The following is a 16,641-nucleotide window of genomic DNA, read 5'->3' as shown; positions in this document are numbered from 1 at the left end:
TGTAGCTTCGCCCTTGCATGTTCCATAAACACCATAGGACCATGTTTTGAATTGTGTTCTTCTTGACTTCCAACAAGTAAAATCCCGCTTCTCATAGAAAAGAGAACTTCCTTGGGAGAAAGAGCACAATTTCTTCCACGATTGACGCACTGGGACTTGGATTGTCTGCTATAATGCCTGGGAACAATACCAAGTAATCTAATATAGTGTGAACTGAGTGTTACAGCCTTTCCGTCTTTCCTTTCTCAAGTATATGTGCTTCACTATTGAAATATTTCAGAGAGTTTCACTCAAGATTTACAATATCAATGCTTCCTTCAACATCATCTGTAGGGAAAACTATAAAAGTCTTAGCAACGGAGACAACAAGGCTCAAATCTTTTTTTTTCCTTTCTCATTCACAAATTACAACTATTGAATTATTAAAAAAAAGTAAATTAAAAAAGAATAGGAAAGCTCTTCGTGTAAATAAAATAAGGATGGGGTGGGTGTGTACGTTTTTTTTTTTTTTTTTTTTTAATTCATTGTTTTTTCTAATCAGGTTTGTCTAAATGTCTAATATGTAGATGCTTCAATCAATTTCTTGGATACGCTTACAACTTCCAATGAGGCCAATTAGGTGGATGAAAAGGGGTTACCTATTGACTTGCCTTTTATTATCATGACTTTTCTTGTGCCAGAATACCTTATTCTATGCCCAATATTCCAACGTGTTATACGTATAATACCATACATTATGGTCCAATTAGTTGCAACCTTGCCCAATCTGACTGCATTATTACATGATAACTATCTTAAAATTTGTCAATGTCGCCAAGAATAATGTTCCAAGTGATTTTAAGTGAGGGAGCCTTTATGCTATATATATGAACTAGTCTTCCCCCACTCAATTTTTCAGTACAATAGTACAGGTACAAGTTCTCCATTTTTTTATTTTTTTGGCTGGAATGAAAAATTATATTTAACACAGAACAAAAGCAGGGCACAACATTAATCAAAGCCCAACGAGCTAATTCACGTGAGGTTATATATTTGCTTCTCTTGGAAAAATAGAATGACTTTTGTCGGGTCTTATGCGTTTGCTGAAAAAAAAAATACCTTACTTTTGCTTATACGACCTTCTTCTAACTTTTTTTTTTTTTTTTTTAAGTAAACAATAATATTTATTAGAATACACACAGAAATAATAATAGTGTTTTAATTATATTATTTAGTTTTAAATTGTTTGTCATTAACATAATCATACTATTTAATTTTAAATTGTTTGTCATGGATATAATCATGACATATTTGTCATTAACATATGTTTTTTTATCCAAATATTGATAGGATGTATTTTGCTTTTTTGGGCAAATAATTTTAAGTATAATTATGAAAGATATAATAAAAGTGTAAGATACACGATATAGTGACAAAGTGACGAACCAACTGAAAAAAGAAAAAAAGAAAAAAAAAGAACATCTTTAAAATTAAAAAAAAGCTATGGCGACACATCACAAATAAAGCAATATATATATATATATAAAAGAAGAAATTTACAATCTAGAACAAAATCTTTATTACCTAATCCCAATAGATGAATTCATTATTGCAACCCATAGCAATTTCAAAATGTTTGAACTTGTCGTACATAGACCCGTCACCGGCCCCTTCATGAATGACCTGTCTATGTTAACGACTAGAACCTTTGACCAACTCCATGGTATCGAAGATTTAATAATGCAGTGAACGTGGGTCTTGGTTTCAAGGTTTGGTCACACCAATTGATAAGAATTTGGATTTTTTTTTTTAACTCATGGATACACCAAGATGGAGGCTATATTTTGCTCTGTGTTTTCTCTAAGTTTCTGCCTCTCCAGCCATGATGCGTTTCCGGATTTAGATGCGGGTGCGGGACTCGATGATTTTTGAAAAAGTAGGATATGACGATTAAAAAATTATTAAAAATATTTTTATATAATGAATTTAATATTTTTTATATAAACAAATTTCAATTAAAGGGTAGAGTTTATTATTAAAAAACAATTATTTATGATTTGTTTTTAATAAAATCAATATTTTTGGTAATTGTAAACAAAAAACTACCTTTCAATGGAGAGTACAACATACATATATATGATACAACTAGCAGTAACAACTAATTAACAACTGATACAGTAAGAGTATTTCCTTGCTTCTCTTATACCTGTCTTCTAAATTCCTGTAAGCTAATTTTAATGTACTAACTAAGTTCCAACATTTTATTGTGATGGTCGACTTAAATTGATTATGGCTAACTTCTTGTTTCTAGCGGTGAGTATTTAGCAACTGCAGCTACCCAAACTAGTCAGGTTTTTCTTCTTATTCCTTTGGAATTCATCTTTCAATTTTTTATTTATTTCTGGGCAAAATTACACTTTTCCATCCTAAAATTTTCCTTCATTTTCAATGTCCCCCAACCTATCAATTCGCTCAATTGACACCCCACTCTGATAGAATTGTATCAATGTACTCTATAAAATATTCTTTTATATATAATAAACCTACCTCCAATCCATATAATTATAGACAAAATCCCTTCTATAAGTCACTCTTCAGTTTGGAGGGCTATGTTCACTGATATTGCAATAAGAAATATCAGTGAACATGGTATCATTTGTATCATATATATATAAAAGTATCATTACTTATGTCATGTGAATTACATCGGTATAGCTAAGGTAATCAGAATAACAACTAGATTGGAATCCCACTTTGCCACTTTTTCCATACAATTAGTGATGGGAACGGGAAGTGCAAAAAAACATCTTATGTTGCCTTAAAAAATTACAACTGCAATAGAAATTGGATACATAATTACTTTTCTAAGCATAATATCAATTAATTTAATCACAAATACAACTTTGAAGGAAATTATTTGGAGTTACACACATATAATAATATAAATATGTAGGATGAGTAATATAAGAACCATGCAGAATACTTCTCAATAAACCATAAGCATGTTTATTAAGCAGGCCAAACAATTCTTTCTTCCATTGTAAAACTTTATGAGCCTGCAATCGAAAACATAAAAGAGGAAAAGGTCAAAGAGTAAGTAAAGAATTTAATACCAACATTAAGAGGGAGAAAATTTTGATTTTTGACCTTTCGCATGGCCAAGCATGTTGCAGTAAATCCTAGCGCCAAGAAGAATGTCCCTGACCAATTGCAACTCAGAGATGGCCTTGCTAATGTCCCATCGTTCTTGCAGCGACTCCACAGAGCATGCCAGGCCAAACTTCACTATGGATATCAAACACTCATTCGTTCTATTTGTTGGGGTGTAATTGTGATTGCCAGTTACTTCATCATTATTGTTTAAAAGTTTTGGGTCTGCAATCTCCAATACATGGTTAGGCCAGGCTATGCTAGCGTAGTTGTGAAGATTCAAGCCTCCATCAAACATACTATCTGTAGGTCTCTTTCCTGTTATCATTTCCAACAATAAGATTCCATAACTGTAGACATCCCCTTTGGTTGACACTTCACTTCCTAAACCGTACTCTGCCATTCAAAACATTTGATATAGGTAATATAGTCACATTAAAATTTAGGAACTAAAAAATTAATCATGTTAAATGTGAGAAAATATATGTTAACAAATGAAAATTTCAATAAATTGATGTTACCTGGAGGAGTGTACCCAATTGTTCCTCTAATTCCAATTGAGCTGCTTTGCTTCAGATTTGTTTGTTCTAAAAGAAATTTTGCAAGTCCAAAATCTCCAACATGAGCAATCATATCATAGTAAAAAAGAATGTTGCTTGGCTTTAAATCACAGTGAACAACTGGCATTGGGCAATGGTGATGTAGATAATCGAGTGCACATGCAACATCAATGGCAATGTTTATTCTTTGAAGAAGGTTCAAATTTTGTATCTCTACTTGCCCAAAATCTGTTTCCAGATCATGTAACCAGTTTTCTAGATTTCCATTGGGCATGAACTCATAGACTAGAGCCTTAAAATCATTACCATGAAAATCCACACTTGAGCAAGAAGTTATGATCTTCAAAAGATTTCGATGACGAATATTTTTCAAGGTTTCACACTCTGAGATGAAGCTCCTAGAAGCTCCTCTGCGTTGAATATTTAGTACCTTGACTGCAACAATTGATCCATCCTCACCAAGGATGCCTTTATACACTGAGCCAAAACTACCCACACCAATTAAGTTTGCTGAAGAGAACCCATCAGTTGCTTTAAGAAGCATTTGGTAAGACACTTTCAGAAGTGATTTTCTCAAGTAAGATCCAGAAGTGTTTTCTTTTCTTCTATTTTTGCGATAGGTAAATAAGAAAAATGACACTATGATCATTGCCACAATCACACAAGCCATTGAGATTAAAATTTTGATTGCAAGATGCCACTTCGTTTTCTTCCTTTCATTGGCTACACACCTAGGCAACTTTAGTTTCGATATGCCCCCACAAAGCCTATTATTTCCTACAATTGATAGTGCACTAGCATTTGCAAAAACTCCTTTTGTAGGAACCTCTCCCTCAAAATCATTGAAGGATAAATTCAAATTCTTCAAGAAGAGTTTATCCAGGAAATTTGGAATTTGACCTGACAACTTGTTTCTAGAAAGATCCATAACTTGGATACCTCTTAAAGAACTCAAAGCTGTTGGAATTACTCCATGAAAGAAATTACCTTCCATGTAAAGGTATTCAAGGCTAGTGCAAGAGCTTAGACTGCTTGGAATTTCACTAGACAACTTGTTCTTAGATATGTCCTATTTTGCTAAATGGACAAGATTGCTGACCCCTAATGGTAATGATCCAATTAAAAAGTTTTGAGCTAAATTAAGTGAAATTGACAAGGAGGAAATTGCAAAGAGTTGTTTTGGAATGGTGCCATGGAGATTGTTTTGAGATAGATCTAACAAAATCAGATTTTTGCACTTTCCTATACTTGATGGGATAGTTCCTTGCAATCTATTATTTCCGAAATTCATGTTAACTCATTGAAGATAGGTTTCCAAGGGTAATTGGTAACCTTCCTGAGAGTTTGTTGTTAGATAAAAATAATCTTTGTAGCTTTTGGAGGTTACCAATATCTCTTGGGATTGTGCCTGTGAGTTCATTACCAGCCATCCATAAGTGGTTCATGCTAATCAAATTACCTATCCCTGAAGGGATTTCCCCAAAAATAAGATTGTTGCTGATCATAAAATATTCAAGTTGGGTTGAAAGATTTCCCAAAACATTTGGCAACATACCTTTGAATTGATTGTCTTCGAGGATAAAGGTCTTCAATCGGCTACAATTGACTAGAGATTTAATGAAGTCCAATTCATCAACATCTCCGCTTCCTAAATTATTTTCATAAAAAAGTATATCTTCCAAATGTTGTAAGCCTCCAAAATTAACTGAAACTTTTCCGGTAAGTTTGTTGCTTCCAACATCGAAGATTTGTAGCTCTGAAGCATTAGATAATGAGGTCGGAATAGATCCGGTAAAATTGTTTCCAGTTATTTGAAGCAACTGGAGATGAGGAATAGTGAGGAATAAGTCTGTGGGAAGAGTTCCACTAAACTCATTTTCAGACAATGAAAAAATAATTATAGATGAAAGATTATACAAAGACGATGGAATCAAACCAGAGAGTTTATTTTCTCCCAGTGCAAGAATTTGTAAGCTTCCTAATTGGCCTAAGTCATTTGGAATCTGTCCTTTCAAGACATTATAGGATAGAGATAAGACTTGGAGAGAGCTAAGGTTTCCAATGAAAGGTGGGATTCTTCCCATGAGATTGTTTTTGCCAACAGAAAATACCACCAGCTTTGACAAAGAAGCGAACTCCGTCGGGATTGACCCTGAAAGGTTACTATAATTGACCGTAAGGTGCTCCAGGTTCGCGCAATGGGAAAGGTTTGCAGGAATTTCTCCTTGGAAGGAGTTGTTACTCAGGCTCAATACTCGCAACCTGAATAGACGACCAACTTCATTATGAATCTTGCCTCCAATGGTATTGTTCGAGAGATCGATTACCCTCATGAAGCTGAGGTTGCCTATGTATGGAGACAAGGAACCCACCAAACCTCTGGACTTAAGGTTTAATACAGTGACTCTTCTATGCTTGCGGCCGCATGTTACACCTTCCCACTGGCAGAAATGGAGGGAATCATTCCACGAGCTCAATACGTTTCCAGGGTCTTGTGTTATCTTTGTCTTGAAGGCCAACAAAGCCTGATAATCTGTCTCATTCCCGCCAAAATAACTTGAGGTGCCAGTATTGCTAGATAAAACAGCAAGAGTTGATTTTACATTGAACAAGAGAAGGATGGCTAGGAAGTGAATTGAGCACAATAGTCTCGTTCCCATTGCTACAAGCGAAGATCCTCAATTCTTTGCTGATTCAATTTAATGAGCAAGTTCTGGGTTGTGTTTGAGTAAATGAGGTTGAAGCCAGTAGAAATGTTGCAGTACTAGGGTCTTGAATGATGAGAAAGTAGAATTAGATTTTGGATGGCGAAGTGAGTAGTGGGTCATAAGAGAAGGATGGCTTGGAAGTGAATAAGATCCTCTCCCTTGCTGATTCTATTTAATGAGCAAGTTTTGCGTTGTGTTTGACTGAATGAGGTCAAAGCAATAGACAAGTTGCAGCACTAAGGTCTTGAGTGATGAGAGAATAGACAGGGATAGTGGGGTGAGTGGATCATATAACGCGAATGTTACTTGTTAGTTGTTATACCGTTTCCTCGCGTACACCGGAAAAAAGTAAACCACTGACGATGACAGTTCTTCTAGATTGGGATAGTGAAGTGAGTGGATCAGATCATATCGCAACAGCTAATATGAATGCTATAATTTTTTCTCATACACAAAGGAAAAAAGTAAACCAATCACACAATGGTAACGCCAACACTAGTCTAGTCTTTGTCTTTTGTGAAGACTCCCACCAATTGATAAGAATTTGGATTTTTAAACTCATGGATACGCCAAGATAAGGATGGATGGGTGTTTGAATTAATGTTTTGTTTTTTAGTAATCAATTTCTTGGATAGGCTTACACTTCCAATGTGGCCAATTAGGTGGATTAAAGGGTTACCTATAGACTTGCTTTTTATTATCACGACTTTTCTTGAGCCAGAATACCTTATTCTTTTATTTTTTTATTTTTTTTATTTTTTTTTTGTGAAACAGAATACCTTATTCTATGCCCAATATTCCAACGTGTTATACCTATAATACCATACATTATGGTCCAATTAGTTTTTTTTTTGGGTAAATATGGTCCAATTAGTTGCAACCTCTTGCCCAATCTGACTGCATTTTTACATGATAACTATCTTAAATTTTGTCAATATAGCCAAGAATTATGTTCTAAGTGATATCATATATAATTACATAATAATTATTTAATTTAATAAATTAATGTAATAAATTTATAGTCACGTTGTTCTATCTCATTTGTCCACGCTTTCTTTTAAGATCATGTCATAAAATATTGTACGATTTAAAAAGTTAATGAATAAAATTTTAATAAATGGGAAAAGTTAACTTTTATAAAATATTTTTAGAAACTGTTATGAAATATTTTTATGAGAAGTGGGATGAAATATGCTAAAGGTATTGGTTTATGAAATATTTTTTGGAACTTCTTATGGGGAAAGAAAAAAAGTAATTGATTTTTTTTTACAACTTTTTATATTTTTCATAAAAATAATATTAAAACTTTCTTAAAATGGTCCATTAATAATTATCATGAGAGCAACTTTTAACCTTAATAAATTTACTAAAATGGCATTTATTTGATTTAAAAAAGCTAATGTATTTTGGCCTTTCAAATTTTATGAGTTTAAACCTTTTTTTTTTTTTTTTTTGGAGATAGTTATAATAAGTTGGGTAAACTACGTATTTGATTTTTATCCTTTACATCATACTTCAATTTGGTCTACAATCTTTCAGTTGTGTTAATTTGGTTTCTAACCTTAAGTATAATTATGAAAGATGTAATAAAATTGACAAACCAACTTGAAAAAAAAAAAAAAAAAAGAAAAAAAAAAAGAAAAGAAAACTAAGGACATCTTTAAAAGAAAAGCTATTGCGCAAGGCGACACATCCCAAATAAGGCAATCAAGAAGAAATTTACAATGTAGAACGAAATCTTTATTACCCAATCCCAATAGATGAATTCAATTTAATGAGCGAGTTCTGGGTTGTGCTTGATTAAATGTGGTCGAAGCAGTAGAAATGTTGCAGCACTAGGTTCTTGAATGATGAAAAAGTAGAATAGCTTGAGTGCGTAGTGGATCATAGCGCACCAAGTAATGTGAATGTTACAGTTTCCTCGTTTCTTGTCTCTGTCTTTTGTGAAGAATGCGACTTGTTACTTGTTACAGTTTCCTCGCACACAGTGAAAAAAGTAAATTAATCACGCAATGGTAACGACGAAAATGGTCTAGATTGGGAATGATGAAGTGAATGGACCATATCGCACCAACTAATATTCTGTGAAGATTACCCCTTTTGGATAATTTTTTTTCATTCAATGCTTCTACAGAGATGGTCCAAATTGATGAGAAACTTAACAGGAATGATGATTCTACATCCCACTGACGAAGATAACATTAATGACGAAGGAATCATCCATGACGAGGTCATCAGAAACAATGAAGAAAGCCATCATCACTGACGAAGGCAGGGAGTCATTCAATGCAGTCAATCAATGACCTGAGCAGTTATTAAATCGACCAGGCAGACCGTTGGGAGCCTCTTAAAAGTCTCATTACTGGACCAGGGGCGTTACTTCAGAGAGCATTAACAGCCCCAACGGCTAGCCTCTAAGGCCTCAGGTATAAAGCTTTCATACAACCAACAGAAGGGGGGATATATGCAAAAAATACTCTGAAATTACATTTTACTTCTTTACTGTGTTTGATTGTTATCCTAACTTTGGCATCGGAGACTTTGTGGCAGGCACCACACCGGTGGCCCTCATCGAGCAAACCTTCATATTCCACAAGAGATTCCATCTGCTCACTCTTACTGACGAATTTGTGTTCCATCAGTTTGGCGTCGTCTGTGGGAACGAGTTTTCAGATTCATATTCGAAAACGTAGTTTCCATCAATTCTCCATATCCAGATGGAATCCAACCCAGATTCAGCAACCTTGGCCCAGCAAGTTCAAGCCCTTTGCAGCCACCATTGAGGAACTCACCAGACAGAACCAGGAAATGAAGCTGCGGCTCCAGCAGGTTCAACAAGCTCAACAGGAAGAAAACCGGTCCAAAGGCAACACGGAGGGAGAGGGGGATAGCCAACGGAGGGAAACCCCCCGGAGACCAACTACTCCGGACGAACAGAACTCAGATCTTCTTCGGGAAATAAGGAAAGAGATGGACGAACTAAGGAGCGCTATCAAAGAAAAAACAGACCGGAGCGTAGACAAAATGATAAGGGCTACGGATTCGCCCTTCACTGCAGCGGTACTTGATTGCCCCGTGCCGTCAAAGTTTCGCCTGCCTCAATTAGAGCCATTCGACGGACTCAAGGACTCTCAGGATCATCTTAATACCTTTAAGACGACTCTGGGTCTTCAGCAACCACCTGACGAGATATTGTGTCGTTCCTTCCCTACGACTCTCAAAGGAGCTGCAAGAGAGTGGTTTACTAAGTTGCCAAACTCGTCCATAGACAACTTCGATCAGCTGAGTAGTGCTTTCTTGTGCCACTTCATAGGGGGATAACACCCAATGAGACCAGTAGATTACTTACTCACCATAAGACAGGGAGAGAAGGAGACTCTGAGGTCATATGTCAAGCGATTCACCCGGGAAACTCTGGAAGTGGACGAAGCTGATGACAAGGTGCAGCTGACGACCTTCAAAGCAGGGTTGAGATCCAGAGACCTTGTGGCCTCTCTTGTAAAAAACCCCCCGAAGACGATGGCTGAGATGCTCCTGAAGGCACAAAAGTACATGAACGCGAAAGATGCTCTAGCTGCCATAAAAGATACTGAGAGGTTAGGAGACAAGTCCAAAAGAGAAGACGACCGTAGAGGGCAAAAGAGAGACAGACCAGAACGACGGAACAATGACGGGAATAGAAGGAGAGACGACAAAAATCCTCGTCAGGTAAAATTTACTCCTTTGGTTATGCCTGTTGACAAGATTTTCACGCAGATCAAGGACGAGCATTATCTCAAATGGCCCAGGCCATTACACTCGTCCCCCAACGTACGCGACAATAACAAGTATTGCCGGTTCCATAGAGACCACGGCCACAACACAGAAGATTGCAGAGACCTGAAGGAACAAATAGAGGAATTAATACGGAAAGGAAAGTTACAGAAATATGTAAAGAAAGGAGAATATAACAAGTTCAGAGACGACAACAGGACCTAACATGAATCCTTCACTCGGGATGACGACCATCCGTCCCAGCCTCCACACAAAGTGATCGGGGAGATAAACACGATCACGGGAGGACGATCCTCAGGAGGATCATTTAGATCACTCAAAAAAGCATGCCACAGACAGGTGAACAGCGTCCACACCATGCCTCTGTCCAAGCACCGACGAACATACCAAGACATGTCCTTTAATGAAGGAGACGCCAGAGGAGTAAAGCAGCCTCACAACGATCCCCTGGTCATAGTGCTGAATATAGAAGGGTTCAATACCAAAAGGATCCTTATTGATAACGGGAGCTCAACGGATATCATCTACCTCCCAGCCTTCCAACAGTTGAGATTAGATCCAAAAAGGCTCCGCCCTTTTGACTCTCCGCTTGTCAGCTTCAGTGGAGACAGGGTCTACCCCAGGGGTATAATGACTCTGACGGTGATGGCAGGGACCTACCCATTGCAGTTGACCAAACAAGTAGACTTCCTGGTGGTAGATTGCCCCTCGTCCTACAATGTCATCATTGGGAGGCCCACCCTAAACAAGTGAAAGGCGGCGATGTCGACCTACTGTTTGAAGGTGAAATTCCCAACAGACAACGGCGTGGGTGAAGTGAAGGGTGACCAAGTCCTGGCAAGGGAATGCTATCAGACCGTACTGGCAAAAAAAGAGAACCACACGTGGACGATTGAAGAAAAAGAGGAGGACGGGATGGAGACCCTAGAAGCAGTGGAGTTGGTAGAAGGAAATGCGGACAAGACGACCAGGATAGGGACGACGCTAAGCCCCGAGATGAGAACGAGGCTCATAAAATTCCTTAAGGGGAATCTAGATGTCTTTGCATGGAGTCACGAGGACATGCTAGGCATATCTCCAGAATTCATCCAGCATAGGCTGAATGTGGACCCCAGCAGGAAGCCCGTTCAGCAACGACGAAGAACTTTTGCTCCAGAACGAGATCAGGCAGTAGCAGAGGAAGTAACCAAACTCTTGACGGCTGGATTCATCCGGGAAGTATACTATCCAGAATGGCTCGCCAACGTCGTCCTGGTAAAGAAAGCGAACAGAAAGTGGAGAATGTGTGTAGACTTCACCGACCTGAACAAAGCATGCCCAAAGGACAGCTTCCCTCTACCAAGGATAGACCAGCTCGTGGACTCCACCGCCGGACACAAGCTACTGACGTTCATGGACGCCTTCTCAGGGTACAACCAGATAAAGATGGCTGAAGAAGACCAGGAGAAGACTGCCTTCATCACAAGCCAAGGACTCTACTGTTACAAGGTGATGCCTTTTGGGTTGAAAAATGCTGGAGCTACGTACCAAAGATTGGTAAAAAAAATGTTCAGCCAACAGATTGGCAAGAACATGGAAGTATACGTGGACGATATGCTCGTCAAGAGCAAGGAGGAGCTCGCTCATCTGGACGACCTGGAGGAGACTTTTGCAACCCTGAAAAAACACCAGATGAAGTTGAATCCAAGCAAATGTGTTTTTGGGGTAGCCTTGGAAAAGTTCTTGGGATTCATGGTGTCCTAGAGAGGAATAGAAGCAAATCCAGAGAAAGTACGAGCTATCATTGACATGGCCTCACCCAAGACCGTCAAGGATGTACAGAAACTTACAGGAAGGATAGCAGCTCTAAATAGGTTCGTCTCTAGGGCCACAGACAAATGCCTGCCCTTCTTCAAAACCCTCAAGCAGGCTTTTGCTTGGACCGACGAATGCGAAGCAGCGTTCCAAGAGCTGAAGCAATACCTGAGCAGTCCACCTCTCCTTAGCCCGTCCAAAGGAGGGGAGAACCTATACTTGTACCTGGCGGTGTCAGCCTCGGTAGTAAGCGCAGCCTTGATTAGAGAAGAAGGCAAGAAGTAACTCCCGGTGTACTACGTCAGCCAAGCCTTTCAAGAAGCTGAGTTCAGGTACCCAAGGATCGAAAAGATTGCGTTTGCACTTATAGTAGCCTCGCGCAAGCTCAGGCCGTATTTCCAGTCAAATCCTATCCTTGTGATGACGGATCAACCAATTAAGAAATCAATGAACAAACCAGAAGCAGCAGGGAGAATGGTCCAATGGGCAATCGAACTCAGCTAATTTGACATCAAGTACCATCCAAGAACAGCTATCAAGGCACAAGCTCTGGCTGACTTCATCGCTAAATTCACTCTTCCAGACGAAGATGGAATTACAGACGAAGTTGATAAATGGACAATACAGACAGATGGTTCGTCAGCCCAAAAGAGGGGGGGAGTAGGGGTCGCCATACCAAAAAAGGGGGGGAGTAGGGGTCGTCATAACCACCCCTGACGGAGAAGTGATGAAATATGGGGTTCCAATGAAGTTCCCAGCCACCAATAACGAAGCCGAGTATGAAGGAATATTGACGGGCTTGAGGCTTGGGAAAGCTCTTGGTGCCAAAAACTTGCTGATCGAGAGTGATTCAAAGCTGGTAATCGGACAGATCAGTGGAGAGTACGAGGCAAAGGAAGAAAGGATGCAGAAATACCTCAAACTGACAAGGCAACTAACTCAAGAGTTTGACACAGTGGAGTTCGTCCAGATACCAAGAAGCCAGAATATTGGGGTCGACGAAGTATCAAAACTATCGTCATCAGAAGAAGGGAAGATGAGCACAGACATGGCAATAGAGATCCAGAAACACCCGAGTATTGAAGAGGTGGCGGTGTTCTTCATCCAGAGGACAGACACTTGGATGACGCCCATAATATCCTTCCTTCAGGACGGGCACCTACCTCAGAATACTGACGAAGCCAGAAAGGTCAAGAAGAGAGCAGCTAGGTTCACGATCCTGAATGACGTCTTGTACAAGAGAGGCTTCTCTATGCCTTATCTAAAGTGCGTCGACGAGGATGAGGCCAAATACATCCTGGAAGAAGTACATGGAGGAATCTGTGACAACCATGCCGGCTCCAGATCCCTAGTCAACAAGGTGATAAGAACGAGGTATTTTTGGCCAACCATGCAGGGGGATGCTGCTGATATCGTCAGAAGGTGCGACAGATGCCAGCGGTACGGGAATGTGCAACGGCTTCCAGCGGAGAAAATGACGACCATAGCCTCCCCATGGCCGTTCGCACAATGGGGAATCGATATCGTCGGTCCTCTACCCCGAGGTAAAGATCAGGTAAAATTCCTTCTAGTTGCTATTGACTATTTCACAAAATGGGTTGAAGTAGAGGCCCTAGCAACCATCACTGAGGCTCGGATCCGGAGTTTCGTGTGGAAAAACATAATCTGCAGGTTCGGGATTCCCTTGACGATCATATCTGATAATGGGAGGCAGTTCGACAGCCAAGGCTTCAGAGACTTCTGCTCGGACCTCGGGATCAAGAATCAGTTCTCATCCCCGGAAGTAACGAACAGGACGCTGCTCAAGATAATCAAAACCAAGCTGGACGAAGCAAAAGGTGCCTGGCTAGAAGAACTACCTAGTGTCCTGTGGGCATACAGGACTACAGCCAGAACCCCAACAGGAGAGACACCCTTCAGGCTTACCTATGGCATAGAGGCAGTAATCCCAGTAGAAGTTGGAATAACAAGCATCAGACGAGGAACTTTCAGAGATGGACTCAATGACGAGGAACTGCGGTTCAACCTGGATTGCCTGGATGAAGTAAGAGACAATGCGTCCGGTAGAATGACAAAGTATCAAAAAAAGATGGCCGAGTACTACAACAAGAGGGTCAAACTCAAGCGTCTGGACATAGGGGACCTCGTCTTTCGCAAAGTCACTATAGCAACTAAAGACCCTACTCAAGGGAAGCTAGGCCCTACATGGGAAGGGCCTTACTGCGTCATTCACTACTCTAGACAAGGAAGTTACCATCTGGAAACTATGGACGGACAAAAGCTCCCTCGTCCTTGGAACATTGAGCATTTAAAGAAATACCATGAGTAAATGTAATACACGAATGCATTCGTTATTGAAGTTAATAAAAGTATTATTCCTCTGATGTTTTTGCGCAGGCAGTACTGGTCGACCATGAGGCCTATAAATCACTAAGTAACAAGATTTCACCTTGACGGATGTAAGTTACTGACGACCATCGTAGTATGGTTAAAAGACTAAATAACAAGATTCCGCCTTGACGGATGTAACTTATTGACGACCATCATAGGATGGTTAAAAGACTAAGTAACAAGATTCCGCCTTGATGGATGTAAGTTACTGACGACCATCATAGGATGGTTAAAAGACTAAGTAACAAGATTCCGCCTTGACGAATGTAAGTTACCGACGACCATCGTAGTATGGTTAAAAGACTAAGTAACAAGATTCTGCCTTGACGGATGTAAGTTATTGACGACAAAAAAAAAAAAAAAAAGTGACAAGAGTCCGCCTGGACGGATATAAGTCGCCCAGGCAGCACCCCCTTAAAGTCACAAGTGGCAGGAGTCAGTTGACGGAGAAAAGAGTGCAGTACATCAAATCAAAATAGGATGCAATGACTAATTAACAAAGCACAAAACTGTAGACAGATGTAAATCAGCCAAAACATCTAGAGGAAAAGTAAGTACGCTTCATTCCAGCCCATAACCACTGGGCCACTATCATTGTTTTCAAAATAAAATTAATTGTTTTGAAATTAGATTTACAAAAAGAAAAGGCCCAAAACAAGATGGGCACCCACCATAAAACAAAAAATTTCTAAGTATCCAAATCAGGCATCGGCTGTGCCTTCACTGGCCGGTACGTCAGCAACAGGCTCAGGCGCATCATCACCAGGGGCAGAAGATGAAGCCGCCTCATCCAGAGCCATTTCCTTGTCAACTTCTTCCAAGTCCAGACTCTCCAGGTTGACTCCAGAAGGATGCTTGATCATATACCTCCGAAGAAGTTCGAAACCTTTGAAATACCAACTGAAGAGCACAGTATTGTACTCGTCAGTGGTCTGGAAAGCCTCCACAGATCGAGCAGCGATGGTCACAAGTTTCTCCTTGGCTGCAAGAAGCTGCTCGTCCTTCTCGCGAGTCAACCCGCACTCAACTCTGAGGTCGTCCTCCAGCACTTTGACCTTCTCCTTCAAAGTCGTTGCCTCGTCCATGGAGGTGATCAGGTTCGTCCTTAGGTCAGAGCTCTCTTTCTCCAAGGCCTCCATCCGGGTTGTCAGAGACGCCACCTTGGCCCCTTGAGTGAGGTATTCAGCGGTAATATGGAGGCTCTCTCCCAACACCTGGAGGAAATTATGAAGTCGTCTGTAAAAAAAAAAGTGATGAAATGTAGAAGGAAGAACTCCATACCTGGACGAGTTTGTGGACATGATGAGAAGCCACATCGTTTAGGGACATGTCAGAAAGAGCCTTCAAGTCCGCTGGAGTGACGACCTCATGAGCCCTTTCTACCGCCAACGTCTCGTCATCCCAAATGGTGGACGAACGAGTATCAGTCTTCTCCTTCCTTTTGCCAACCACACGCGGCCTTTTGGAGCCGGGAGTAGGAATCTCCTCTATCGAGACGGTCGGGGAGGCAGTCCTCGTCGTTTCGGAAGCTATGGAAGAGACGATACTAAGGGGCATGGAAGTAGGACCATTCCCGGTAACTCGCACTGCCTTCTTCTCCAGATTGGACAGTGGTTCGTCCTTCTTTGATCTCATCTTTGCATACATATCCTTGTTGAATTTTGTCGTCATCTATGCAAGAAGAAAATGCCAGTCAAAGATTGCTTAAGTGTACATAAGAAGAATCAAACATTGAAGAAGTTAAAACTCACTCTTTTTGCCTTCAATGCCAAGCTGACGAAGAACGAAAGGAGACGGGTCAGGACTGAGATTGTAAAATGCAAGAGACCAGGGGTCAACCAGATCGTCCCAGCTTTCAATCGCCTCAGCGTACCCGATCGCAGTCTCTATGCGTTCCTTATACCGGCTCTTCAGTCCAGGCCATCTTTTAACTATACCAAACAAAGAAACAAAGAAGTTAGCAAGACCATAGCCTCAAAATTGGCAAAATTGAAACGACGGGGAGAAATACTGACGCACCTAAGGTCGAGGTTCCCCACCGACGGAGCAACTTCGGGATATCACCCCAATCACTGCTGGATTGAGTCTCGAAGTCGTCCCCAGACACAAAGAAAAAGCGCGACTTCCAATACCTGAATGACGAGGGCAATCCCTTGACGATCCTAGTCTTTCTTTCCCAAGGGATTAATTCATAATACCCCCACTCCTTAGACTCTTTCAAACGATACAGGTAGGTGAGCTCGCCTATCCTGATCATATCCCCGTTGGAGGCCAACCATATTTGC

At 40.2% G+C, this 16,641-nt stretch overlaps 3 protein-coding genes across 3 annotated transcripts; 1 reads left to right on the top strand and 2 right to left on the bottom strand.

The window, feature by feature from the left end:
• Positions 1–3,027: 3,027 nt before the first annotated feature.
• Positions 3,028–4,683, bottom strand: LOC115991340 (receptor kinase-like protein Xa21). Its single transcript, XM_031115045.1, has 3 exons — positions 3,651–4,683; positions 3,127–3,525; positions 3,028–3,035 (listed from the first exon to the last, which is right to left on the bottom strand). Exons 1-3 carry the CDS (start codon positions 4,681–4,683, stop codon positions 3,028–3,030), a joined length of 1,440 nt encoding a protein of 479 aa, XP_030970905.1.
• A 298-nt stretch (positions 4,684–4,981) lies between these two features.
• On the bottom strand, positions 4,982–6,349 carry LOC115991339 (putative receptor-like protein kinase At3g47110). The gene has a single exon (XM_031115044.1). The coding sequence runs from the start codon at positions 6,347–6,349 to the stop codon at positions 4,982–4,984; it is 1,368 nt and encodes a 455-aa protein (XP_030970904.1).
• Positions 6,350–12,692: 6,343 nt separating this feature from the next.
• Positions 12,693–14,294, top strand: LOC115991338. Its single transcript, XM_031115043.1, has 2 exons — positions 12,693–13,520; positions 13,680–14,294. Exons 1-2 carry the CDS (start codon positions 12,693–12,695, stop codon positions 14,292–14,294), a joined length of 1,443 nt encoding a protein of 480 aa, XP_030970903.1.
• Positions 14,295–16,641: the final 2,347 nt, after the last annotated feature.

This window comes from Quercus lobata, chromosome 5 (genome assembly GCF_001633185.2).
Source record: "Quercus lobata isolate SW786 chromosome 5, ValleyOak3.0 Primary Assembly, whole genome shotgun sequence".
NCBI lineage: Eukaryota > Viridiplantae > Streptophyta > Magnoliopsida > Fagales > Fagaceae > Quercus > Quercus lobata.
This window is presented reverse-complemented; position numbering and strand designations above follow the sequence as displayed.